Source organism: Chiroxiphia lanceolata, chromosome 21 (assembly GCF_009829145.1).
Source record: "Chiroxiphia lanceolata isolate bChiLan1 chromosome 21, bChiLan1.pri, whole genome shotgun sequence".
NCBI lineage: Eukaryota > Metazoa > Chordata > Aves > Passeriformes > Pipridae > Chiroxiphia > Chiroxiphia lanceolata.
The window spans coordinates 5,123,724-5,151,425 of NC_045657.1; the positions used below are offsets into that span (position 1 = coordinate 5,123,724).

The 27,702-nt window shown below is 56.4% G+C and overlaps 1 protein-coding gene across 7 annotated transcripts; it reads right to left on the reverse strand.

The window, feature by feature from the left end:
• Window positions 1–26,460, reverse strand: ASS1 (argininosuccinate synthase 1). 7 transcript variants are annotated; one of them, XM_032708514.1, is made up of 16 exons: window positions 26,395–26,425; window positions 24,253–24,347; window positions 23,883–23,994; window positions 23,390–23,458; window positions 22,932–23,120; window positions 20,501–20,557; window positions 20,007–20,081; window positions 17,046–17,116; window positions 16,648–16,678; window positions 12,908–12,998; window positions 10,972–11,056; window positions 9,857–9,921; window positions 5,736–5,867; window positions 2,382–2,538; window positions 810–875; window positions 1–303 (listed from the first exon to the last, which is right to left on the reverse strand). In XM_032708514.1, exons 2-16 carry the CDS (start codon window positions 24,261–24,263, stop codon window positions 249–251), a joined length of 1,266 nt encoding a protein of 421 aa, XP_032564405.1. In that variant the 5' UTR covers window positions 24,264–24,347; window positions 26,395–26,425; the 3' UTR covers window positions 1–248. The 7 variants fall into 7 exon arrangements, with proteins under 7 accessions (XP_032564405.1, XP_032564406.1, XP_032564402.1 ...); XM_032708515.1 differs by having other exon boundaries at window positions 24,253–24,306; window positions 26,395–26,419; XM_032708511.1 differs by lacking the exon at window positions 26,395–26,425 and adding an exon at window positions 24,616–24,864 and having other exon boundaries at window positions 24,253–24,306.
• Window positions 26,461–27,702: the final 1,242 nt, after the last annotated feature.

Below are 27,702 nucleotides of genomic sequence, written 5' to 3' on the forward strand. Positions count from 1 at the left end.
TCAGCGCCGGACCCGCGCGTGGCTGGGGGTTTATTTCTTTCCCCACTTCTCCTCCGATGGACCAAACCCTTTTTTTTTTTTTCCCCCCCTCCCGATTGCATTTCACTTGCCGCCCCATAACAAAGCCGTCACCTCCGCCGCGGCTCCGCTCCGGAGAGACGAGTTACAATTACAAATTGCCACCACAATTAGTGCTACTTCTTAGAGAAATTAGAAAGGGGAGAGGAAGGCTCGCGTGCGATTGATTGCTATTCATCCTGCTTTACGGTGACCTTGCTCTGGAGACGATGATATTCCTTCAGCCTGGAAACCGGGATTTAAAAAAAAAAAAAATTAATTCTAAATTAACAGTAATAACACACATTTCCTTTCAATTAATTTAAGCAGAATGAGGGGGCGTGAAGAGCAGGCGTTTGTTAAGGCCTGTACAGTTTAATTATTCCCCCCCCCCACGAGATAATGTAATTAATTTATCTTACAGGAGTAGGGGGACATCGAGGATGGGGGAGAACAAAGCAGTTAACAGGCAATGGAAAAATTAAGAGCCCATTATGTAAATGCAGCGTGTTTTACAGCTCTAGAGTTGGGGAGGGGGTGTCTGAGAAATAAGTAAAATAGCGAGGCTGGCTGTGCTGGGGAAGGCTGTAATTAAGCAGGGCTGGTGCTGGGGGAGGCTGGTGGCACCCCACTGCTCAGGGGGAGCTCGGGGTGGGGCTTGGTGTACCCCCAAAGCCTGAATGGGGAAGGGGAAAGGTCCTGGGGGCTTCCCCACACACACACTGAGGAGGGTCCCTCTCTACCCCACAGACCTCAGTGAGTTGATGTTGATGAAGCCAGTGGCGTCGGCGGGCTCGTAGTCCCCTTGCACATTCATGCTGTGGAGAGAAAGGCACAGTGGGATGGGATTCCTAGGGGGAAACAGGGCTGCCCTTTGGGAAGGGAGAATTGTGGGTGACCCCTGAGCTGGCTGCTCCCACAGGCTGGTGCTGCTGCTGTCCCTCATCCACTGCAGGTGGGTGTGGGGGGCTTGGGGCAAGGTCCAAGCCAGCCCTGGGGAAGGGGCACGTGGCTCAGGAGCAGCAGAGCCATAGGACCACCCTGGTGGCCATTCCCAGGTTCCCCAGGCCCTGCTAGAGACACAGCCCCAAATTCCTTATGCAGTCCTTCATGTACATCATCACCCTTCCTCCTCGTGCTCTGGAACCGAGCAGGGATGCTCGCCCTGTCCCGGAGCCATGCCCCAGGTATGCCTGTCCTGTGGCAGGCAGGGCATTGCCCTGGAAAGGGAATGGAATCCTGGGCAGGAGGCACTGCCCTGGGCGTGGAACAGGGTCCCAGGCAGGGACATCCCCAGCACCAAAGTGAGGTTTATGGCTGTGGCAGCCGGTGCCTTGGTGCGACACCAAGCACATCTCCCTCCCCAGAGCAGCAGCCACCCACTGAATCCCAACTCCAGTGGTCTCCTACGTCCCCAAAACACACGGCTCATTTCCCAGAAACCGCAAACCTGAAAGAAGGAAGTGGAGGGAAATAAAGAAGAAAAAAAAAAAAAAAGAGTTTACAACGATTTTACCTCCCCTGACGGGCTACAGAAAAACCTCTGTGCTTTTATTTTTGCTCATTCGAGTGGTTCTGACCTGCTCTATAATTACGTTACTTTCTACCTACTGTGCAGAGGCATTTCCACACAGCTCTGCCTCTCACAGCTTTCTCTCGGGTTCCTGTGACGCCGTCACTCAAAGGCTTTCAAACCAGCGATGTAGAAATCAAAAAGAAAAGGAAAATGGTTGGAGACGCAGGGAGAATAAGTGCCCCTGCTTTTCTCTCCCTCTCTCTTTTTCCTCTGTCCCACCCCCCTCCATCCTCCCTTTTTTTCTTCCCTCTTTTTTTTTTTATATTTTTTTTCATACTTTATTCATTTAATCTCTCCAAGTGAGAGTGCGAAGCATAATGAAGGGTTGGGATGGATTATTAGGAGCTGTTGATTTTGAGGGGGAGGGAAAGGGGGGAAAAAAAGCCGGAGAAGAGAAAGAGAGAAGATAATTTGACATTTACTCCGACTGATCTAAACTCATTCGGGTGTATTTATGGCTTATAAAGTGTTTAGAGAGATTGAAAGGGGTTGAGGGAGGGCTGAGGGGGGAGTGAGCCAGAGAGAAAACAACACGGTGAAAAGGGAAAAGCCAGAGAGGGAAAAAATTAATATTGACTTAAAAACATGGCTCGTGCTTCAGCCGGATGCTGGGCCCAGAGGATGGTGTCACTGGGAACGGGATGGGATGTGACAGGATGGGATGCAACAAGGCAGGATGCGACAGGATGGGACGGGATTCTCGCTGCCACCACCCCTGCCCACCCTGGGCCCCCCGAGCCCCACTCACCTCACCAGCTCCTCGTTGTACAGCGACCGTGGGGACTCCCTGCCCAGGATGTAGACCTGGCCCTTGAAGACAGACAGACGGACGGTGCCCACCACGGGCTCCTGCGAGCGCTCGATGCAGTGCCGGAGGAACTCACACTCGGGGCTGTGCCAGAACCCTGTGGGCAGGAGGCAGGGTCAGAGTGGGAATGGGGCAGGCTGGAGTGCCCTGCGGTGCCCATGGTGGTCCCCAGGCTAAGTCCTGCGAGGCAGACCCTGGGTAATTTCCACAGGAAGGGATGGGAGAGGGCAATGCTGAGCTGGGACATCCATGTTCGGCTCTGAGAGAGAGAACCTCATGTGTGTCCCTTCCCATTGGCGGCCCTTGGGATCCCACTGGGAGAGGAGGCTGGAACGAGCTGATGGAGAAGAGGCCACAGGACCATTCTCCTTCCATCAGGGGTTGATCATGGAAATTAAGAGATTTGTTAAGTAGGTATGCAACTGTCACTTGAAACCTACTGTCTTGGGAGGGTCAGGTGGAGACAGCAGCCCTCCAACACCCCCCCAAGCCCTCTGAGTCCAGACAGTGAGTGCACCATGGACCCCCAAAACACATCCTGTGAGCACAGCCGTTGGCATGGCCAGCCACAGAGGCCACCACAGTGCATGGAGGGGCTGTGGTCCTGCCTGCCAACCCCCATGCCCCTTCTGTCTCTAAGCGGGGTAATTAGCCGGGAAGCCCTTGGAGACCTGGAACAAAGCCTGGAAGATGTAGAAGGAGATAGAGGTGGAGAGAGAAAGAGCCCATTCACAGCCCTCCGGTCATCCCCAGGTTTTATCTCTCCCATCTCACTCCCTGCTCGAACACCGGTGCCCTCTCACCTTTCCCTTCCCAGCTGGGCTCCGGGGCCGAAGCCATTAAAGAAACAAACAATTTCTTTTGTTGTTTGGCCTCACCAGCCCCCGAGTGGGGCCGTATCCTGCAGCCTCGTCCCTGGGGTCTGTGTGGCCCCACTCCAAGACACAGCACCACAGCCCTGCACCCCCTCACCCCTGAAAACACCTCCCTGAACAGACTGCCCTCAGCTGCCCCACCACAGCACAGCTGAGGGGCTTGGGGAACCCCTTCCCTGCAACCAGCACTGCCACGCCAGCAGGAACTCCAGCTCCAGGCAAACAAACCCCTGTTTTTTGTAACCACCCTCCAGGTACAACTCTTCTAATATCGGGATTGATGCAGGGCTGCTGCATCCCTGTAAAAATAAACCCCAGACACATTAAAATAATAACCAGCTGCTTAAATCCTGACTCTGACAGCTCCAGGTGGGAGGAAGCATCCCCCCCATCCTTACCCCCCCACCGCAGACACTGGAAGCGATCCCCCTTAACGACCTTCCCACCATCCTGCCCTAATCACCGCGTGGGCAGGGGGACAATGGCATTTCCGCACCTGGGTGTACCTGCCGGGACGGAACCGTCTTCAAAGCCACCCCTCCACAATGGGATCAATGGGAACAGGCGGAAGATAAACACCAATTCCCCTAAAAACATGGACTGGCTGCAATAATGAAGTGTTAAAGGAAGGTGAGCTCGAAAGCCTGGCCTCCGGCATGGGGATCCAGGGGTGCTGTTGGGGTTGTTCCTTGGATTCAGGATTGGCTGCCAGGGAAGTCTAGGACCATGCTGGAAATCCCTAAGGATTCAGCATTTGGAACAAGGAAAACAGCAGCCCTTGCCTGGCAGAGGTAGGGAGGGAGAAGTGAAACCACGACTCCCTGAGTGGCTCTTTAACCTGGTGGCTGCACAACAACTGAGTGGTTAGAAATAAACAAATGGGTTTATGCCCGAACTAAAAAAAAAATAGTCAAAATAAAGGCAGCCCAGGTCAAAGTCTAACAAAAATGGCCAGAGACAGGAGCGGCATCAGAGTGTAAATGAGGGCAGGGGCTGTGATCTAAGGGAAAGGTAACCAAGACTTCTGCAGCCCCTGCAGGGTCCTAAAATGTAATTTAAGCAGCAAAGGGGCTCAGATATTAAATGCCAGTTGCTGAGGAAGATGCAGGAGGGAATGTCCTTAGAGGGGAAGGTGACAAGCACAGGGACCAGAAAGTGCAGGGGAAACAGCCTGACCCAGTCCTGTTGCATCTGCTGCTGCCCAAAGCCCAAGCTCCCAGTCAGGTTATTTACAGGGGATCTTCCCATGAAAGATCCCATGGGAATCATCCCAGCCCCTTGCAGTTAGAAACACCTGAGAAGTGATGGGAGGAGGAACTGAGAGCCCAAGAAATCAGGATCTATGAAAGTGTTGTTTGGATGGGGGCAGGAATCTCTCCAGTGTGGGGTCTCCAGGGATGTTGGTTCTGAGCTGAGCACCCAGGTGTGGGCAGTAGGGGGTTGAGTCCACCTGTGGCATTTTGGGCTAATCCCACTTCCTTCAATTTAGCACCAGTGTCTGGGTTGGGGTGAATCCAGAGATCAATCCCCAGGGCAGTGATGATTCCCTTCCCAGGGTGCCATTCCCAGCCCTGGCAGCCTCCTGGCCCAGGGAGCTGTTCCCTGCAGCACAGGGGGGCTGAGCTGAGACCCCTCAAACTCAACCCACAAGCTGGAGCTGCAGCTGCTCCACAGGAGGGAGGACACAGGGCTTCCTTCATTTCTGTCCCTCACTGCAGGGGTGAGCCAGTGTCCCCTCATTCCTTCGGGCTCCCAGCCCTCTCCAGGCAGTGCTGTCCTGGTCCAGACTGGGAGCCCCTCCTGCAGCCCCAACCCGCAGTGCCCCTGTGTGGGCTGTGCACCACATAGCACAGCCCAGACCCTCCATCCCACAGCCCCCAGCACCTCGAGGGGCCCCTGTGCCACACCCCCCTGCCAGGGCATGGGAAGAGGTGTCTGGCTTCAAATCCCATGGCAGGGATGGCCATGCTGGGAGCTTGGGTGCCCCATACCCCAGAGCATTTGAGTCCTTTTGGGGCGAGAGCAGGCAGAGATGGAACGGGTTGGAGGTGAGAGCTGGGGAAAGGGGGGACAAAGGGATAGTGAACTACATCCTGTGAGACATCCAAATGTGTTTGTTGGGACGAAGTGGTAGCACTGGGCTGGGAGAGATGCTGGGAGCATCACCTCATGGAAGACAGCATTGCCTTTCAAAGGCAGGCACGGAGCTCCCTCGGCAGGAAAGCAGGCAGAGTGTGGGATTGAGCTCAGCCCAAACCCATCTCTTTCCCCAATGAGTAGCCTCAAAATCCACACCTGAATTTTACAACCCTGAGCGCACGTACTGGTGGGACCTGCAACCTCTGGCAGCACTGAGGGAGGAGGAGGAAGGCTGGGAGGAGGCTGCAGTGGCAGGTCCAGGCTGAAGGACCATACATACCGTTGTACACCAGCTCGGAGAATTTCAAGGCGAGCCCCTGCTTGATTTTCCGCACTTCCCGGTCCATGGTGAAGGCCTCGATATCTAAATGCGCGTGGTGTAGGATCGTTCCCGCTGGGGTCTCATAGATACCTACCCATTTTTCCAGGCAGGGGGAAAAGCAGAAAAAGAGAGAGAAACGAATGAGACCAAAACTGTCAGCAAATGACAAAAAATAATGACTTGGCTGACAGAAGGAGCCGTGGTCGAGCGCATTCAGCCTCAGCTCGCTGTAAAATGCATCTGTCATTATATTCATGCTGGGGCCGAGACAGTCCACTCCGCACCTTGCGGAGAAAATTTCTAGATTCCCCTCTTTGAAGAGGCACTCTGACGAGGCTAAATGACAGGGTTTGGGAACCGATCCCCCCCACCCATCCGTGCCCAACGGTCTGCGGCTGAAAACCTGTAATTAGCGGAACGATGCGGGGCACAGGCACGGGGAGCGCGGGGCCTGAAGTACCCTCCTCTCCCCTCGGCTGGTGAGAAAGAGCCCCACACGTCCGCTGGGAAGCAATGAGGCTACCTGGGGACTGGGAGGGAAACCTCCTCTGGGGCTGGCAGGGCCCCCCCAGTCCCTTCCTGCTGCCCCCCCCCCTTTCCCCTCAATGCACAAGGCCTGGGGATGGAGGATGCTTAATTGTTTCAGAAAGCTGCTCCTTTGTTCCAGCTGTTCAGGGCTTGTTTTCTGCATAATGTGGTTACTTGGAGTTTAAATAGGGGTGTGGCCGTGCAGTGCTCCCATCCTGGTCAGATGTGGGTGGAAAGGTGGTGGGGGAAACACTGAGTTGGTCCAGCAGGGAACACATGTTGGGAAAGGCTGTAACCTCTCCATGGCCAGGGCTGCTCCATCAGCGTGTCCTTGCCTCCTGTCTGCCTGTGGGGATGGTCCCTTCCCAACACCAGGCAGCTGCTATGGCATAGGAATGGGAATGGTAGAGGGTTTTGCTGACACACAAAGAAACCCTGTAAGAAAGCATCCCCAGTGAAGGGGATGTGTCCTCAACCAGCCCCAGCCCTGAGAGAGGGTGAGGGGAGCCCCCAGGGCAAAAAACCTCACCAGGCTCTGCTCTTTCAGTGCCCTGGAGAGTGGCACAGGTACATGTCCCATCTCAGAGTGGCCACAGTCCCACAGACACAACAGGAGCCCTCTCTGCATGGCAGCCCAAGCCATTTCCATCAAACCCCATCCCAACCAGTGTCCATGATTCCAGCATCCTACAGGCACAGAACATGATCCCACTGTCCCAAAGGAGAGCCAATCCCTCCTCTCCAGCCACTCCAGTGATGTTGCAGCCTAGTCCTGACAGGGCTGTGGGAGCAGACAGCCAAGTTAACACCAAACCCCAGCTGTCCCCATGGCTATGGTGGTGGCACAGGAGCACAGAGCTCTATGTCCCCTCCAGCCCCTGACCATGGAGTGGAGCCCACCACTAACACAATTAATACTCCCTCTTTTCCCCTTAGGAGGTGTTAAAGCCAATTTGGGCTCATGATTTGTGTATGTGCCTTGACCTCCACATTCTGCCCATCTGTGGGTCCTAGAGGATGGGGGACCCAGAGTGTGTCAGCCAGGGCAGAGGGGAGGGCAGCTGACAGCCACACTCCAGCCTCGCCGCTGCTGAGGAGATAAGAGACACCTTCAAAGTGACACTCGCAGCATCTCCAAGTGTCTGTTTTCATCTCCCCGTGTTTACAGGAAAAAGACAGAGGTGTCAGCACTGCAGCCCAGTGATGCTTCAATCACCCCATAATTACTGCTGGGGAAGGGGGGACTGGAGCTGGGGGGGGGGGGGACATGGAGGGAGGCAGCCAAGGAGACAGCTGCTGCTACTTAAAATTTTCTAATTTGTAACCTTGGCTGTCACTTCACCTCCATCCAAGCAATTTTGCTGTGCTGAGTGCAGGCTGTCACTCCCGACGTCATTCATGGGACAGGAGGGGATGCAGTGACTTCCCCAGGGAGAATGCTGCCCTTGGGAAAGTGCTGCCCAAATTTCTACCCCTGGTCCAGGGCCGAGGCCAAACTTGGCCTGATATGTGTTCATTGCAGGGAAGGGGTTTTCCACTTTCCTGCTCCATCTGCTCAGTGCATCGACTGGAGGAAAGGGAAAAGGAAAGAGAGAGCCAAGGGGAGGAAAAGCCCCAGCCAAAGGCAGCACTCAGCTTTTGGCAGCGACCATCCCCTCCTTCTCACTTCCTCCCCACTGATTTCATTTACTTCACTTAATTAGCCCCCCTTCGGAGTTAAAAAGATAATTTGATAATGAGGATGTGAAAAGGCGGCAGAGGCAGGGCCGTGCTCCCACTGCAGCCCAGAGCCCCCGGCAGAGCTGTGCCCCCCCCAGCCGGCTGCAGCTCCACTCCCTGGCACCCCATAATTAGCCACCTCCTCCCACTAAAACAAATATGGCAAAACCGAGTTAATAGGGCTTAAAAGGCTGGTGCGGGTGCGTGCCACGTGCCCCTCGCCCATTAGGCCTTAACGAAGTTCAATTAGGAGCTTAGTAAAAAAAAATCAATGCAAATGAGTTTTTCTCCTCTCCCACTCCTCGGGTCTGGGAGATGAGGGAGAGGAGGCACCTTCACTGCCACCTGCACAGTATGGAGGGATCAGTTCCTGCTGTTGACTGTGCCTCAGTTTCCCCAGCAGAGCCGAGGTCCCTGTGCTGCCCCAAGGAACCTGCAGAACCCTGAGTCAGTGGGGTCACCTCACACCACTGGGATTTAAGGGATCATCTCCTCCAAACCCAGCTGCCATCTCCTGTACCGCTGACTCTAAGCCCATTTGGGGTCCAAAATACTCCTGGCAGTGAGGAGGTGGGGTCACCTCGAGCTGCCCTGCACCCCAAAACCCCCCAGGGTGGGGCAGGTACCCACAGCACCCTCCTGTTCCAGCCCCTTCGCATCCCAGCTCTCCATCTCTCCCACAGGACATCTGTTGGAGCAGATTTCTCAGGGCTTTTTCTTAATCCCAAGAAGCAAAACCAGGGGCAGGATCCTGCTCAAAGCAAGGGGGGGACCCCCCCCCCAAGGTCTTGTCCCCACAGGAAGCCCACCCCAAGGTCTCATCCCCAGGGTGCACACCCTGCTGTCCCCACAACGCCCGGTCCTGCCGCGTCCGCCGGCGCACAAACACCACAGCGATCGCTCAGCAATGTCATGCAGCAGACAGACATGACAGTTAAATGGGGTTTAGAGAAATTATTAAATGCTGGAAGGGTCACTAGAGCGTGTCAGTGGCTCTTAAAAAAAAATAAAATAGATTTTGACAAATTACTCAGCATCCTGAATGCAAATGCGCCGGCTGGCGTGCGCGGGTCGGGGTTGGGGCTTTTTCTTCCTTCTTTCGGTTTTAATTTGATTATTCAAACCCAGATCAAATGATTTGGGGTTTTGTTTCTTGCCTTTTGCGGTGGATGCTCTTGTGAAGGGTCCTGTGGTGGGGAGGGAGAACTTGGGCTGAGTCTAACCAAAATATTTTCTGTTGCCCTGCACAGAGGGCAAGTTTAAAGAAAGGGAGCATCTAATTAGGTATTAACGAGATTTAAAATAAAAGACTGGGGACAAGGAGATGGGAAATGAAGCTGAGCCACCTTGTTACTTAGTTCTGCACAGGGCAGCTTGCTGCCTCCAGAGGTTTCCAATGGAATTGATCCCAATGGATGATCAATACTAAGAGTCACGGCCTCCAAAATGTGTAGATAAATCAAAGAACTCGATTTAAAAAAACCCTCAGCGACTTACATCAGCCTCCTGTGTTTTGTACCTGTATTACAGAGCCTGGCACCCTCCAGGAGCATCCTCCTACCAAACCCACAGCCTGGTGTTTTCCCCCTGGAGAAGGGTCTCACCTGGTGGCACTGGGACCGCAGGGCTGGCGCAAACAGTGGCACCGGCAGCGAGCGGGCAGCTGCCATCATTAGAGAGCAATGAAAAATCTCTGGCACAGGGAAATCTCCATCAAAAGCTGATGGGGAGGGAAAGGTCGAGGGCTGCTGGGGTGACCTGAGCCATGCCCCCCCCCTGGGGTTTTCCTTTTTTTTGCTGTTTTTAGGGCAGGGATGGCACCGCAGGCTCACCTCTGGACTTCATCCCGACGAAGCGATTCTCCACGATGTCGATGCGCCCGACCCCGTGCTTGCCCCTGCAAGAAGAGGAAAAAGGAGGTTGCAGCAGCCCCATCCCCACAGTGGGACACAGGCAGCTGTGAGAGATGGATCAGAGGGGTGGACAGTGGGGGACAAACCCCAAATGACAGCATGGTCAGCTCCTGAGCAGCACTGGTGACCATCAGTAGTGACCTGGGGCCAGCAGCACCACAGGCAGTCATGGCACTTGGGCCACTGGAAAATAAACCAGGCAAGGAGACAGGACATACCACAGCTCTATTCTCAACAGCCAAAGTAATTTTAAAACTACTTAATTACATTTAAAAAATGAACTACATGGAAAAGTTCATTCCCATTCACCACCAGGGGGATAAAGGCAGGGGCATGGAGGAGGATTGAGGAGGCCAGATGGCACTTAGGAAGAGCAGGTGCCCTCATGGGTGCTGCTGTAGTTTTGGGCAAACCCCCGGGGATAGTTCTGTGCCAGTGGCATCAGAAATTGGGCATGGGGTGGCACAGGGCAGGAAACCCCAAAGGAGCTGCTGCTGTGGAGGCAGGGAGAGGACAGGGCTTTGGACCCAAACAGCACATCTCCATGCCCCAAAAAAGCCAACTCTCCACCCAAAAGGCACACTGAGCCCCCTTGGGCAGGCAGGGAGAGGTGAGATGTGGGAGCTGGGGGTCTGGGACTGAGCTGGGACCAGTGGCAAAGGGGTGCCCTGTAGGCAGGGGGTGCCCTGGGGGTTCAGCCTCTATAGTGGGCAGGGCAGCCTTCACCCAGTGTGCAGCTGGGGCACATGGAAAATGCAGAGGGGGTTCAGAGGACATTTTAACCCTCCTCATGCACCAAAAGCAACACCCTGGGGCATTTATTCCCTCGTGTTCCTGGCCTTGGTGCCCAGCTCTGCTTGCTGGCATTTAGGGACAACTAGGATCCAGCTGGGACCATCCCATGCTCACACTGCTGACCACCATCCCTGGGCTCATCAGGACGTGCCTGCTGTGAGCATCCTGTTTCCACCCCACCCTGGGTACCCTGGGGGTCTGCCCTTGTCCCTGCTGCCAAGGGACAGGGTGGCACTCACGCGATGTCGTTCAGGTACACGAAGAGCTCCAGGGCCGAGGAACGAGTGGCTCCATCCCCAATGTTGGTGACCTTCACTGGGACACCTGCAGAGGCGGGGAAGGAGGACAGGCAGGATCAGCTGGTGTCAGGATCCCCCCCCAGAACATCATCCCACGGGCGTTAAATAGATGTGACAGATATGAACTCTAAATAACTTCTTAAAAAGGCATATCCAAGCTGGTGCGAGGGGGAGGCGAAGGGAGGGGGGACCCACCTCGGGAGAGAGGCGAAATAAATAAATAAAAAAAGGCCATAAAAACGTCACACCCCCCCCTTTTCCCCTCTCTTTTCCCTCTCTCTTTTTTAGGGCCTGTGAAATTGCAACCAGGCCCTTAACTAATTGAATTTCACGCTCCGCAATTGTCTTACAGCGCAGCACCTTCTGTCCCACCAGCCCCTGCCGGGGAGGGGGGGACACGGTGACAAATGTGTGCCCCCCCCCCCTCCCTCGCCAGCACGGGGGGCGTCCGAGGGGGGGACGGGACCCCCACACCGGGGCACGGCTGCTCGCACACGCACGCACACGCACCCCGCGGCGGGGTGCTCCCCGCCATGAATTAATTATTGCACCTTTTCTTTCCCCCCCCTTCCCTTTTTTTTTTTTTCTTCCCCTTAATTTTTTTTTTTTTAAGGGCGCCGGGCAGGGGCAAAGCCAGGAGGGAGGGAGGGGAGGGGGGTAATGCTGAATAGAAAGAGGCATTTTTCTTTAGCGGTGTGAAATGAGCAATAAATGTATTAGGAAGCTGACAAGGGGGCTGCGGGGCCCACAAAGAAAAGCGGTGCGGAGTTGGAGGCTAATCCCCCCTCCATCTGCCCTCCTCATTACCATTTAACGCACTATCAGTTGCCAATCAGCCTCAATGCCTCCCTTTCTAGTCTTTATTATATAGGCGCCCGCAAGAGCCCGGTCTAGTGACGGGGGCTGTCAGCTCCCCACCACTGCCCCCCTCCCTCTAAACCCCCTATTTTCCAGGGGTTTATAAACTCAGTTGTAAATTGCTATTAAATGTAACTCGCGGCAATAATGAACCTTAAGCTGCTTCTCGGCGCGGGCCCCCCCACCCCGCGCCCTCCCCTCGCCCCGGCTCTTTCTCTTCGCATCCTCCGCCGGGGTATTGGCCCGGGTCCGCCCGGCGAAGAGCCGACGTTGTCGGGGCCGTTGTTGGTGAAAGCTGCTTAGCCTTTGAAATAGTTAATAATTAGATTAAAACTTCAAATAAATTAACTAGGGGCTGAATGGGCTGCTGGAAGGAGGAGGGGGGGCTGCTCCTTGCAGGGGGATCGTTATAATGGAGCAGGGATGCTGGCGGTGGGGAGGGGGTGCCCCCTCCCAGCGGGGCTTCCCCCCCAGCCTGGGCTGGGCTCGCTGCTGCTGCCAGAATGGATGGTGGCACGGGGATGGCCGTGGCTGCCGGAGGTGGGAGATGCTGCCCAGTGTCCCTTCTCTGGTGAAGGCTCCGGGGCTGGGCCCTGCCATTAGTCCCTGGGAATGTGATGGGGTGCCCCTGTCTCCTTCATTTAACATTGATAGTACCAAAGGCCAATCCTGCTGGAGCATCTCCTCGGCTGTGACACTGAACAGGGTCACCTGTGTGTTCCCAGGGCCACCTGGGTGCCAACCTGCAGGAGAGAGACCCTGTGCCCACTACACCTCTTGATGGCTGTGGAGGGGACTCACAGATCCCTTTCTGCTCTCAGAGGGGTGCCAGCAACCCCAAGGTCTAACCAGATCCTCTGCACAGAGCCCCATCCTCATCCCTGATGCCATGGGTTCACCCATGTGCCCCCACTCTGGAGATGCTCCTGGCTGCCAGGGAACTCTGGTCCTGGCTGGAAAGTTGGGTTTGTCTTTGGGGGACCAAGGCACAAGGGTCTGGCAGCAAGAAGGCTCTTACCCCGCTCAAACTCGATCTCCAGCACATCCGGGGTGTCAGGAGAGGTGGCTGGATCACGGGTCTTCGTGTAGAGCCCGGGGGGAGCCTGATTCTGTGGGGAGAGGGAGAGAAGTGGGAGAGTCAGTGGCATTGCCATGGCCTACACTGCTGGCATTCCCAGCCCCATACTGCATCCCACCATCCCCCTGCTGCATCCCACATCCCAAAGTGAATCCCCCCTCCCCGGGGTGCATCCCCCATCCCAAAAGCGTACCCCACCATCCCAAAGCGCAGGACCGGGGCGGCACATCACCGGCGCTTACCCGGGGCCCCGGGAACAAAGGGGCTGGAAGAATCAGCCAATTTTTCCCCTCAACTTGATCTCATCTTTTCCTCCAACGCCCCCACAGCTGGAGGCGGGATGGCTGCGGAGAAGCAAGTCAGGCAGGGAAAAGCGGGACGCTGGCAGTGAGCGGCGGGGCGGGCGGGTGCCCGCGTGTCCCCGCACCTCGGCCGGGGACCGAAAAAAAAACTAATGAGGAGCCCTGACCCCAGCAGGTGCTCCAGGCGCCACCGGCTCTTTCATGGTGCTCCCGGGGTTAATACACACGGGGGAAAATAGAGCGGCAAAGCAAAAACCCATTTCAGAGCACATCAACCTTTATGTATATTGGTTTTTTGTGAGATTTATAGGAAAGAGGCATCTTATCTCCATCAGAGCCAGGCCAGCGGAGGCTCGGGCGCCGACGGTGAATTGCCGCAATTGAAGTGCGTGCCAGAAGAAGGAGGGGGGGGGAAAATACAATAAAAAAGAGCTCTCCGTCCCAGAGAGCAAATGCTTTGCCCCTTCGGCACTCGCCCATGATGTGACTGCACTTGCTGACCCCAAAATACTTTCAGATCGGTGTTTGCAAACTCCTGTCTCCAAAGGGACTCCCCACCCAGCCGCAGCTCCAGGAGGTGGAGGGGAAACTGAGGCACGGAGCACCCAGGGCATGTGCAGCGTGGTGGAAAGGCAGGAAGCCTTTTAAAAGGTGGCAAACTGGTATTTGCCCACTAGACCCAGCTGGTGAGAGCTGGAGCTCTGGGAATCCCTGGGCAGTGGGGCCCTATCTGCATCCACCCACCCACTGCCTGGCACACATGCCCCCTGTTCCTTCCTCTCGTTTTTAAAGCACAGCTCTTCTCCTACTCACTTCAAAGAATACTTTGGGGTAGAAAGGACCATTCAAGATCCCTTTTCCTCCCTTCTCTTCCTTTCCAGCAAGGTAAAAAAAGACAAAGTATAAAGCAAGTCAGGGAAAAGAACCCCCCAGAATCCAACCAAGTGGTTGCTTTAAAAAAAAATAAAATAAGCTTTTTAGAAGGAAAATTGATTTCTCTACAGAAGTTTTCATCTAAAACTTTCAAAGACGGGCAGTAAGAATTTTAGTGAAAACTTCCATCTATTTTTCTCCAAACATATTTATATTTGCTGGAGCACTGCCAGCACCTGAGGGAAGCCCACCCTAACTGCAAGCACCCAGTCACCCCCTTTTCACCAGGGGTAACTCCCTTGCCTCACCCCAAGCCCCGGGGTGCACATCCCAACAGCATCCACAGCCGAATCCCGGGAATACAGACATAACTACCCAAGCATACGCTGCAGCAAAACTCCCCTCAGTTCCCATTTCATGCCGTTTTTGCCCCTTTCCCTTGTTTCAAGGGAGAGGCGCTGGCAGGCAGGCGCATCTCCCTGTGCCCCTGCACACAGATTACACGGGCTGTGGATTTCAATTTTACATCGTCTGGCCTTTCCTAGCCCTGATCACACTTATTAACTAGATGAACCTGCGAGAGATGATGAAAAACTTTGAGTTCAAAAGGAAAAGATGGAGGAAGGGGGAGAAGAAATACCGGAAAGTATTAAAAACTCTTTACTAAACATTGGAAGTCAAAGTCAGGTAGTTTCCAATTTTCCGAGCCAACTATGAAAACCCCTATTAAATAAAATAACTAAATAGAAATAAAAGTGACATTTGGCTTGCATTCCATCATTACGGTGTGAGTCTGTCCTCTTTTTATTCTCTCTCCTAAAAGCACAGTTCAAATGACAAATAGTTTGTTGCAGTGTATCAATGCCTTCTATTTATCCCTCCCCGCAGGGGGGCTAGTCCTGCAATGTCATCTTTAAAGGGGAGAGAAAAAAAAATAAAAAGGGGGGGAAAAAAGGAAAAAAAAAAAAGGAAGAGTGTGTGGAAAGGGAGAGAGGGAGGGGGGGAAGAAAGAAGCAAGAAAAACGGGGCAAGAAGAGAAGAAATTGGAAGCAAATGGTCCATGAAGTAAACCATGATGCAGAGCTATCGATGCCGCAAATGGTTTATTCATCCGGCTGATATTGTTGTGCCCGGGACTGAATGAACTCTTTCAGAGTGCCATATGAAGTTAAAGCAAGTAAATTTCTATCTTTCTCCGCATTAGCTGCCTCATTGCCCTTCAATCGGGCCTCACAGAGGCAGAAAATAGCTCAACCATCTGCTTTCAAATCCCTGCGTTTGGCAGGTCCCGGGGGTTTGGGGAGGGGAGCCCGCCGTGCCTGGCACCTCGGATCCTGCCACAGCCACCAGGTGCCCGGCACTGCTTCCCGGGCCGGGGAGGGGACACTGGTGACACCGCGCTCGGGGAAGCCACCTCCCAGCGCTGTCGGAGGGGGTGAGATGCCCAAGCGGAGGATGCTCGGGGACGGGGTCAGGGCACTGGTCAGCCCCGTTTTCCAAGCTGGCTGTGGGAAGGAAGCGGGCTTGGCAGAGCCTGGGGACTGGGGGTCTTCCGCTAGAGAAGAGGAGAGGTGCTGGGTGCGGAGGAGAGGGTCAAGAGGGGCGCGGGTCAGTCCCTTGCCAGCTCCAGCTAGAGGCACGAACACCCATCCCGGTGCCAAGCGCTCCCCTGGAGGAGAGGAGGCTCCACGGGAACCCGGCTTTGCAAAGCCTGACCCACAGACACCCCTCTGGAAGGCACCAAAGGGGGAGCGGGACCCCCTCTCCACCTTCCCTTTCCTTCCCCCGCCGGAGGCACGCGTCAGCCCAGCTGCGGGGAGCCGGCTGCGGGCGCCGAGCTCCAGCGGCTCCTCTCCCTCTCCTCCTGCCTCCCCCTCCTTCTCCCCGGGTTGTCTAATTAGCGCTGATGGATAGTTTAAGTAGCCGCCGAGCGCGGTGACCCGCTGGAGCATGAACAGCGCCGGCAGGGCCAGCGGGCGGCCGGACCACGAGCACTGCTCGGAGCGGCCGGAGGTGTTGCTGCGCTTCCAGCAGCACCTGGCAGCAGATCCCAGCACCACCGCCGGGCTCGTGGCCCCGTTGGGAGTCAGAATTGGTGGCCCCATGGATGCCCTCAGTGTCTCCAACACCTCACCCATCCAAGGGCAGGTTTTACCCCACAGAGAGCAGGGATGGGAAAGCGAGGAGGGCTGGGCGAGCTGCAGGGGCCAGCCCGAACCTCCGTCACCAGCTCCGACTCTCCCACCAGCACCTCATCTGTCTAATTGCTCCTTTATTGCTGCCCCGCGACATTGTCCCCTCCAGTGTCACCCTGAAACGGTCCCTTCCCCTATTCATGCCGGCGGCAATTAACGTGCCGGGGGAGGCGGCGGGGCCGGGGCGGGCGGTGGAGCCTCCCCGCACACACGGACGGCCCCGCCGTGAAATTTCCAATTAGGCTGCAAACACACGAGACGCCCCCGGCCCCGTGGCTGCCACGCTGGCCGGGTGGCCGTGATCGATTACCTTGGGGTTCTCCAGGATCCCGGCTTCGTAGCTGCAGCAGGCGGGGAAGGAGGGAGAAGTCACTGTAGCACCTGCAAACTGCAACCCCAAACCCCACCGGGACGACAGCCCCACTCCCACCACCCCATGGATGGGAGTAAATACATGTTATGGATCTCCAAGGCATTTTAGCAGTAACCCTGCAAGGAGAACCAGGCTTGGGAGAGCCCAGGAGATGGATGCTGCCACATGGGACTTGGACAATTGGGCAGAAAGCCAGGCTGGAGGTTTCGGGGTCACCCATGGTGAGCAGGTCTGGGATAATGGAGGTGTGAAGGGCAATGAAGGATGGAGGGGATAGGGGCCCCAGACTCTGTGTCCTCACCCCACAGAAGCTCCCCACCTGCCTGGCCACTCACCTGATGTGCATGAGGTTCTCATCCATGCTCCAGGGTGTCTGGGGTGTCACAGGCACCGGGATGCCATGTTTCTGCCAAGAGAATGAGAGTGGGGATAAGACAGCCTGTAGGGAATGCCAGCCCCCACTGGCACCATTTCCCACCAGGATCAGCCCCAAAAGCTCAAAGGCACAACCCATCATCACCAACAAGGCAGCACAGAACAAGCTGCACACCCGTGTCCCTGACCCCAGACAGCATTGGCTCCCACCACAAGGGCCACCTTGATGGGGACATCAGGGACACAGCGTGGATGGGAGGACAACGCCTGCCCCAGACCTGCCCCAGGCTGAGAAGGGATCCCAGAGCACCCCCTGAACCCCAGCAATGGGGACACCAGCATGGACGTTGTGTTTTTCCTAGGTCCAGGTCCAAGATGGTGCAACATTGTCAGGCACATGGTGGGACAGTGGGTTGTCCTGTGAAGGCCAGGAGTTGGATTCAATGATCCTTGTGGGTCCCTTTCAACTCAGGATGTTCCACGATTCTCCCAGCTGGGCCGCTTAGCAAGGGGAGGCGACAAGGACACAAATCCCCAAATCCACAGGATGCTCTGGAGGACTGATGCTCTGCCATGAGGGGACAGCAACGCAAACACATGGCAAAGCAGCTGTGGAGGTGTCCCCCCCGAGCCTGGGCACCTCGAGCCCACCATGCCAGGGGACAGGCGGCCCCACACCGGCTGCCTCCCCGGCACAACGCGCTGCACCGAGCCCGGCTCCCTAACAAGGTCACTGGTGTGCTCAATTATCCACTGACATTTCAATGGGGGAAATTGCCTGTGAAGACGAGGTGAATACGCAGGGGAATTAGCAGGAGAGGTGACGGCAGCAGGCTGACAACTGGAGCCAGCGGGGACGTGTCCCACCCTGCTGGCATGAGGAGATGGGATGTGCCGGCTGTGGGATGGCCACAGGGAGACAGGGGTGGAGATGGCAGCTCTGGGCTCCCACTGTGCCCTGATGTGTCTGTGTTCTGGCATGTCAGTGTCATCACAGCAGGGACATCAGCCAAGGGCTCGGCCAGGGACGGAGGAGCAGGGGCTGAGCAGAGGCTCCTTGTTTGCCAAGAAGAGGGGAAGGAAATGCTTGTGGTTGTTTCATCATAGTCCTCAATCCATCACCCGAGATGGGAACAAGGTTCTGAAATACCTTCTAAGGCTGCAGAGGGGCTGACTGGGCTCTGGTCCTGGGGGGACATTCCCTCAGGTCCTGATTTGCTGGTCCCACACCACAATTCCAGTGAGGGACCCCCTGGGACTCTCCTAATGTCCAAACTAATCTAAACCTTCCCTGGCACAACATGAGGCCATTTCTTCTTGTCCTATCACTTGTTATTTGGAAGAGGAGACAGACCATTGGCACACTCATCTCACCTGAGATATACAAATGTATCTTTCCGACCTGAATAATGAGCTACCAGCCCCAGCTGATTTAGTTTCTCAGCCAGCCCTCTCCGCCCTCTGCCTCCTCCTGGCAGCCCATGCTCCCCAGCCCATCCTTACTCCATTTCAAAGAGGATCCTCTAAGTCCAGACCCACGTACCAACATTTACTGAGCCCAGGCAGCCTTGGCTGGAGCCAAAGGTGCCACAAACAAAGAGAGATCTTGTTCTCAGGCTCTGTCCCACCTGGCTCTGCCTGCAGCCATGGCTCACCCTGGAGCAGCACCTCTGAGAGCTTCCCCCTTCTCACTAAGTTATTTCAGCCTCAGCTGGTTGTGGGCACGAAACAGCCGCTGGGACAGGTTGCTGCCAGAGCAAATTTGGCTCCAGCCCCTGGGCAGCAAATCCATGGCAAGAGCTGTGCTGCAGTGACACGGATCCTCCCTTTCCCTGGTACTAGTGGAGTCCCAAATATCATTCCTCAAGCACCAAGGTAAGCACATCCAGGTGCTCAAAGGACCTGGCCACACGTCTCCCTCTCCTGAGCATGCAAAAGAAGAGAACCCCCCCCTTTTTTTTTTAACACTAAACATAACCAGAGACTGAGAAGTACTAGGAACCCTCACCCCACGACCTTTCCTCTTGGAACTGGGCCCCAATCCATTTCGTTTCCCTTTCACCCTCCCCCTTCCAAACAAACAAAAAAAAAACCCCCCACAACCAAAACAAAACCCCCCAAACCCAAAACACGTGTTCCATTTTCCATATAATAAAACCGCGGCGCTCTTAATAACTCCCCTACTTGACAATTTGTTTGGCAACATATGGAAAGCTCTCGTAAACTCGCCCCTTCATAATACAACAGCAGATGGCAAACACAATCCTCAACACGCCACCCTCTCCTGCCGGCCCTAATGGGCTCAGAGGGCTCCTCACCCCACGGCCACATCCCTCCAGCTCCACACCTCGCCTTCCCAGAGATTACCCAGGCAGCTTCCACGGCAGCTATTTAAAAACTGAAGCAATTTTCTGGTTTATGCACAGAGCTGCCTTTTCCCTTTTGATTGATTGAGCCGAGTTGTCAAGCATTTCCATGAAGTCGCTTAAAAAAGAAAGGTACCCTGGTGGGCACATAAAAACCTGATGCAAAACTTCTAATATGTTTTATTGTAACTTGTACTTCAAAAAGGAAGGGACAACAAAGGTGAATGTGTTTGCTTTGTCTGCTGCTCAAGTCAGGGAGCTGGGACCTGTTTCCTTGGAAAGCAGGTTACCATTAATAGCCAGGTAATTATGGGGCTTTTAAAAAGGGAGAATGAAAAAAAAATAGAAGCTGGGGGGGGAAAAACCCCAACCAGAAGGCTCCAGTGTGGTGCTGGAGGGATGTTGTGCAGGGCTTGCTGCTGTCACCTGCCAAGCCATGGTGAGCATCCTGTGGCCACACTGAGCATCCCACAGCTATCTCGAGCTTTCCACAGCCACCCTGAGCATCTTGTGGCTTCCCTAAGCATCCCATGGCCACACCACACCAGCTCCTACCTTGGCATAATCCATCAGCTCCCGGCGCCCAGGGAAGCGCTGGTAAAACTCGGGCAGCCTCCACGGTGCAACAACCTGGTGGGAGGGCAGGAGCATGAGGTGAGAAGCCCCCAGCCCTCTTGTAGCCCCTGGGCCCCCTTTGCCCCTCAGAGACAGGGTGTTGGTCCCCCAGATGAAATTTAATCTCCCAGCACAAGGGTGGAGTAACCCAAACCCCTGGCCCTAACCGGGCACTGGATGCAGGGGGGAAACAGGCAGCATCGATTATCCAGCAGCTGCCTTGATACTGTTTCCTCTGTGGCCTCGTGGTGTTTGGGGTAAAAATAGGTCAATTAAGGATCATTACAGCCCCCTCAAATGCCAAAACGTCGCTGTGTGCAGCTGGTAGCTTGTTAAAGTGAGGCATGGCCCCTTGCCTCGGTGTTAAAACAGAATTCCCCACCAGCTGGGGAGAGGCCAGGAGCCTGGGGGTGGTATGATTTTAGGTGCCTTACCTTGATTTTGGGACACAGGGCGTAGCAGGTGAGCTCGAACCGAACCTGGTCATTGCCCTGAAAAGTGAACGGGAGATGCTGAGGAGTCACCCCTCACTAGGGTGGGCTGGGAAGTGGGTGCCCCCCACCCAGATCCCACTGATGGGGGACAAGATCTCATTCCTGGACCGGCTCACACAGGGCCATACAGCATCCTTGGGAGAGGAATGTTGCCTGACAGGGACACAGGTTTGGATTTGAGGAAAGAAACGGCAAAATTAGCAGGAAATCTTAAAAAAAAAAAAAAAGGCAGGAACATTAAAAGTGCAGATGACATATCAGCAGCTCCCGGCTCTGCTACAGCCCCAGGGCTTCATCCAGGGAGCTGAGAGGCTCAGGGACTGCTGGGCAAGCACATGTGTGGCAGTGCACACGTGTGGTGGTGCACATGTGTGTAACCACACACACATGCAGCCTCTGAGGTGCTGCTTGGCTTCAGTCACAGCTCCCCTTGTGACACTGGAGACCTCAGGCACAGTGGGCAAGGATCCTCTGTCCCATGGGGTCTCTCCTGGTCCCTCTCCATGGCTTGTTTTAACCCCAAACCACCTTTCCTAGAGCTCCTGGTAGCTGGGCATTCAAAATCCCTGTGCAGCTCATTCACCAGGCTCCAAGGGAGACAGGCTGACACAGACTCACCCCAAACTGTGCTCTACCCTGGGCTGACACTCCTGAAAGCTGAACCAACAGAAACCCAGATTCAGGTATTTTTCCCCCAAAGGCATCAAAGGACACATGGAGAGAGAGGGCAAGGTGGGAGAAAACACCGTGGTGAGCAGGAGGATTCAGTAGCTCATAATTAATTAGCTCTGAACCTCCCTTTACCTTAACTGGCCCTTGCTGATGAGGTCCCACTAACGAGCCCAGGTAGCCGGGAAGGGGTGAGGAGGGAGGCTGGGAGTTATTAGCACCTCCAAGGGAATAGCACTCACCAAAGCCTATTTTCCACCCGCACCAAGGGGCAAACAGAGCCCCCCTTCCCTCCTATCAGGCCTGGCCTGAAGGATACATTTACAACCGGCCTGGGAATTCCCTAAGGACTATTACACTCAGGCGAGTACATCCACCAAAGTACTCATTTCCCTTACAGGCCCAAAACACGTCCATCTGCTCCGGCAGCGGGGACACCCCAGATGGTCCCATTTAAGACGCCGCAGCCGGGTCGAGTTACCCGCGGTCGGTCCCTGCCCGTGCCCGCAGCTTAATGGCTTGGGAAGCAGGAGCCACCGAAGGTGTCCCAGCCAGCGGGGACGGCTGGTGGCACCCGGGAGCAGAGGGGACGTCATCTCGATGTGGGTGTGTGACTCCACGGCACCGTTTAGTGGGGGCTTCCGAGAGGGGGCTGCTGGGGATGGGTGAGATGGACGGGAAAGGGATGCAGGGATCCCACCGCAGGAGGAGAGAGAATTATTTCGGTCATAAAGCCCCCCCAGCTGCCCCTCTGCCCCATCTCCTGGGTGCTGGCACGAACCTCGACAGCCTCCCGGCTGCACCTAACATCCCCCTCCTAAGCAATATCCTCTCCATAGCTGGGGACCCCCAAACCCAGCCGCCCCAAACTCACTGTGACCCCTTGAGGGGGTCACCTCGCCTTGCCCCTAGGCCACGATGGGCACGGGCTGCGCTTTGGGTCCCCGTGGGAAGGGAGGAGGAGGTAGTGGGCAGGACCTGGGTTCACCCACTGAGCCCTCACCTGCGCCAGGTGTCCCCGCCCGGGCTGGGCAGCGTGTGGGCAGCGGCTGGAGGTGCCGGGGGTGGCCCACGGTCACGGCTCGCAGGTTCCACGCCCCCGCCACGCTCCCCGCGGGGGATTCCCCCTCTCCGGGGCAGGGACTGGCCCCGAGCATCTCCTTTCTACGGTCTCTGGCTGCCTCTAGCGGCAAAGTGTCGTCCCTGCGTCGGCGGAGACAGCGGGGATGGGGACAGGGACCGAGACAACCGGGATAAAGACAGAAATAGGGACAGGGGACCGGGAGAGCCAAGGATGGGGACAGGGACCAGGACAGATTGGGATGGGGACAGGGACCGGCACAGATTGGGATGGGGACAGGAATGTGAACAGGGACCAGGACAGGGACTGGGACAGTCTCATGTATCCCAGGATGCCCCTAAACACCATGGAGGGTGCTGGCTCAGTCCCAGCTGGCTCCTGGCCTGGACAGCCCCAGTCTGTAGCAGCATTTTCAAGCTGCTGCCCAAAACAGGGTGTTCGGCTCTGACTCCAGCCTTCCCGACAGGGAGAGGGAACCGAAATCAGGCACAGAAATCCCAGAAGCGAGAAGGAAGTGTTGAAACACGGTTGAGTTTTGCACGGCCCTGCAGAGCACCCACAAAACACACCGTGCACCCAGAGCTTGACCAATCCCTGCCCTGTGCCCCCGTCCTCCCTCACCTTGCCTGTGGCCCCGTGGGCGACGTGCTGGGCTCCCTCTCGCCGGGCGATCTCCACCTGCCTGCGGGCGATGCAGGGCCGGGCCAGCGCCGTGCCCAGCAGGTACCGGTCCTCGTAGAGCGCGTTGGCCTGCACTGCCGGCCAGATGAACTCCTCCACAAACTCCCTGCTGATATCCTCGATGTAAACCTGCAGGCACAGAGGGAGCGTCCTGGTGGGAGGGCAGCAAAGGGGAGAACCTGCTCCTCTTAGGGATTTGGGGACAGTGCAGTGAAAGGTCCCTTTGTGTCCCCTTTCCTAGATGCTGCTAAAAGGCTTTGGTGCAAAACCTCTGGAAAAGGGATTTCTCACTGGTGCTGTCCCTCCTCCCAGCAATGGGATATGTGAGACCCCAGGGCTCAGCCCCACACCAAGGAGCAGGGGAAGCTCAGAGGCCCCAGAGGGAGGGACACTGTTACCTTCTTGGCCCCCAGTGCCAGTGCTTTCTTTCGTGCTGCTTCAAAATCTTCCTTCTGCCCAATGTTGGCCTGGAAAGGAGTAAAAATACCAAGATTGAATGTGAAAGGAGACCACAAAACCTGAGTGCAAGCCCAGTCTGGCCCAGGGCATCACGCACAGCATAAGAGAGCCCGTGCTGGCTGGACTTGAGGCCACCCAGGGTGGGCAGGAGGGGGGTTCCCCCCTGAGATGGCCATGCACCCCTCTGCCAAGCCCTGATCTGCTGCCCTCATTAGCAGAGGGTCGTTATCTGGCAGGAACAGGCTGTGCCACACAATCAGCTCAACAGATTAACACCCGGGCTGGACAATGGTTAACCAGTGAGACCCTACAGCTACACACACACCAGGAGCCCTGTCACCCACCCAGGTCCCCAGACTGCAGCTCAGCACTCCCTCCACCCCCAGCCCCCAGGGACAGGGTTCCTGTGCTGGGGTTTGGAACAGAGCTCACCAGGTAGGCGATAACATCGTAGCCTTGCTCCTTCAGCCACACCAGGATGCAGGAGGTGTCGAGGCCCCCGCTGTAGGCGAGGACCACTGTGCCCTTGGACTGAGCCATAGTGCTGACAAAGCCAAGGAAAAGGGGTTTGTGATGCCCTCAGCCCCTGTTGCAGCCATCAGGAAGGATTAGTTGAACCAAGAGCCCTCCTGGGACTGCAGGGAGCAAATGGAGGGCTGGGAGCAGGAGGAAAAGCCACAGCAGCATGGCCACATCCAGGCTGCAGCTCCCAGCCAGGGAGGACACCCTGCCTGTGCACCAGCCAGTGCACCTGATGGTGGCTGGGTGATGGGAGGATGCCAGGGCACCCATCAGAGCTTACCTTTTCTCCATGCTGACAACCCTGCAGCAGCCTGCCCCACGCTCTGCAAGCACCCTGCAATGCCAGGGGGCTGGAACTCAGGCGCAGGCGCCCAGCTGTGGTGAAGGCACAGCTCAATGCCTTGCTCGGGCATGACCCAGCACATCTCAGGCCTCTGCAGAGAGCCACCCACCACCTCAGCCCCAAGTGCCCTCTGGCACTGCGGGGTGTGACATGGTTGCAGGGCTGGGGGGTTTGGAACTGTCCCCCAGAGCCCAGCCCAGCCCCAAGTCTAATTAATGCTTGTGGTGCATTTGTCCTGATTACGCTGCCCGTGTTTTCTGCCAGCACAAAACACCTACGTGGGGATTCGTTGCCCCTCACCCTCCAGACAAGGATATCAAGGATCTGAGACAACAACAGGAGACGGTGGAAGACGCCTGGAGCTCAGGTGGAGGGATGGAGATTCCAAGCAGGAAGGGGCTCTGCGGCCCCGGGGCCAGGCTGTGAATCCCAGGGCCCCAGGAGGAGGCGATGCCAGCTGACCCTTGGCCGGGGGAGGCGGACAGCAGAGCCGACCAATTCCTGTCCTGAGCAACTTTCATGCTGCTGCCGCTGCCAAGTCAGCACAATCCTGCTCCTGCAGGCAGGGAAGGCGCCCTGCTGGGCTGCTCCTGGCTGGCGCACCGGGAACCTCTTCCAGAGTGATGTGGTTATGCCGGGGTGTGCCCCAGCACCCGCATCCTGCCAGCATCCCACGGGCACGGCTTGGAGCCACTCAAGAGCGGGATCTGCCCGGCCACTGCCAGGTTCGTGCTGAGGAGCAAAGGGGGTCTGGCAGCCCCATAACCTGCATCCGGCTCCCTGAGCCTGCCCGTGCCCGTCGGGCTGCCACGCAGGCAGCACCCAATGCCCAGGCTTGAGCAACCAGCATTTCCCTGCTCGTGGGGCCCTGCAGCCGTGCTGAGCTGGGTCCCTGCCCAGGGAGGTTCAGCCGTCCCTTCCTCGCTGGGGCATTTACAGGAAGGCAGTCGCAGTTCCCAGAAGGGCCCAGCCCAAGCGGCTCCTTTCGAAACTAATTCCTCCCTTTACCCTCAAACTCATCCCTGCTGTGGCCACCAGCATCGCTGTGGTGGTTGCCAGCCTGACTAAGCACCTCTGAGACCAGGCAAGCTCGCTCCACGAGTGGTCCAGCAACGGTTTAGGGAAACACTTCCAACTTTTGCCTGCTCAGACATGTCCCCACTGCCTACAAAATGCCCGGGGGCACTTTGCCCTGGAGATGCATCCTGCATCTCAGAAAGGGTGTGGGGCCACCAGCATTCCCTGCTCTGGGAACGGGGCTCGTGCCAAGCCCGCCTGCCCAGGAAGGGAGAGCCCCGAAGTTTCAGTGTTAGGTGGCAATAAATCAGAGCAAACAAAGCTCAGTGAAGGGGAACGCAGCGGGACTTTCTCAGCCCTTATTATTATTCTGTAGCAATTTCCGTGTGAGTTGGGGCAGGGTTTGGTTTTTACCGGAGAGAACTCTGGCTGCCCTGCTCCAAAGGAGCACTGGGCTTTCGGTTTTAAAAACAAGGAAAACAAAATATATACAAAACGGAGAACGAAAAGCTCGAAACTTTGGTAAAGAAAGGAACTGTCTTTGCCAGCTGGGCTGGAAGAACTGCCGGGATGCTGCCTGCGGGCTGGGATGGGGCAGGGAGAAGGGCAGGGGCAGGCAGGAGGGGCAGGAACAGGCTTCCCAGGGTTTCGTGAAGCAGAGGCATGCAGGGATGTGCTCACTGGTGCTGGGGTTTGTCTCAGCATCGCTCCTCCACCTTGTGCAGGTCCCATCCTGCCCCCCAAAATCCCCAGCACAGAGTGGGGAGGGCACAAGGTGGTGCCAGCTGAGGTCCCAGCTGCCCTCCCTTGGGGTGGGTGAGGGGACTCTCAGGAGAAATGGGATTCACTTGGAAACCCCCCACCCCAAACTGAGCTAGGAGGGGCTTGACTGCAGCCTGCACAGTGCTGGGAAGGGGCTGGCACCCCACTGCCCTGCTCCAGCACCCAGGGGTGAGGGACACCCGTGGGTGGGCGGAAATGGGACAGACGGGGCAAGGGGACACGTTTCCCGAGGCAAAAGCTCCCTTTTCCCTCTCCCTCCCATCCCATGCCTGCACTCACCCACTCCCGGTGTCCGGCTGCCCTCTGCACTCTGGTCCGGTGCCTGGAGCATCCTCCTCCTCCTCCTCCTCCTTTATAACCGGGCCTGGGCAGGCGGAGCCGCCGCAGGACAGTCCCCCCTGGGCACCGTCCCCGTCCCCGGGAGAGGCCCTGTGCTCTGCCTGCCCGCGGGATACCCGGCAGAACAGGAGGAGGCAGCTGCCCCCCGGCCGGGATGGAGCAGGTGCCCAGTCCCAGCCCTTGTATGGCTGCTCTAGGAGCTGCCTTCCATGTCCCCCCAGTCCTGACCTCGTCAGCAGCCTCCCCTGGAGGACCCTGGGAGTTGGAAAATGGGGGGCAGAGGGGAGCCAATGCTCTGCAACCATCTGGCTTTCCTCCCTGGACCAGCAAGACTTATTTGAACTACTATTGGATTTATCTGAAGCTTTATCAGGAGATGCAGGAGCCTGAGTGGGCAGGAGGAGATGGGGCAGGAGGGACAGAACAAACCCACCTTTCCCCCCTGCACGTACCCAGGACACCCCAGACCAACAACAGACCTGGCCTTGAGGGACAGGAAAGCTCCATCCCAAAGGACAGAGACTTTTTGGGGAAATTTCAGTGCCCGCACACAGGTGCAGCAAGAGTGGGCTCCAGTGATGGGAGCACAGCACCCTCACCTGGGTGCACTGCCACCATCCCACACCACGGACTAGGACAAACTGTGTTTTGGGAACAGCCTCTACCTTCACTACGTGCAAAGAGGCCACATCCTGCTCCTGCTGACCAAGGGACCAGATGCTGGGGCAGGATTGGACCTTCAGGGACTGGACAATGTCTGGATGTGGCAATCTCCCTTCTATGGTCCAAGGCCAGGCAGGGAGGTGTCCAAAGCCCCAGGAATTCTGGGCGGCTGCTGGGGCAGCCCCATCCCACATGCTGAAGGAAGCTGCTTTCTTCGGGCACGGGTTGATATTTATACCTTTATAAATCAGTAAGTGTGCACAGAAACCAAGTGGATTTAAAAAACCTCCAAAACCAACTATTTCAATTTAATACACGGTTAACCCCAGGGTGCCCCATGCCCTCCCCGGCTGGGGGATCCCTCCCTGCACCCCTGGCCAGTTCATCCTCCCACCCCCACACCTGGGAGCTGATCACAGCCAAGGCCATCCAGAGTTGTGTTTGCTCTGGGATTTGGGACCTGACTGCAAGAGGCTGGTGGGATATCTTGTCCCTCCAGGGACCCTGCTGAGTCAGGGATTGTCAGTGGGTGGACGGAACACAACTGAGGGGTGAGGGAGTGTCTGGGAGAGAGGGGAGAGGTGC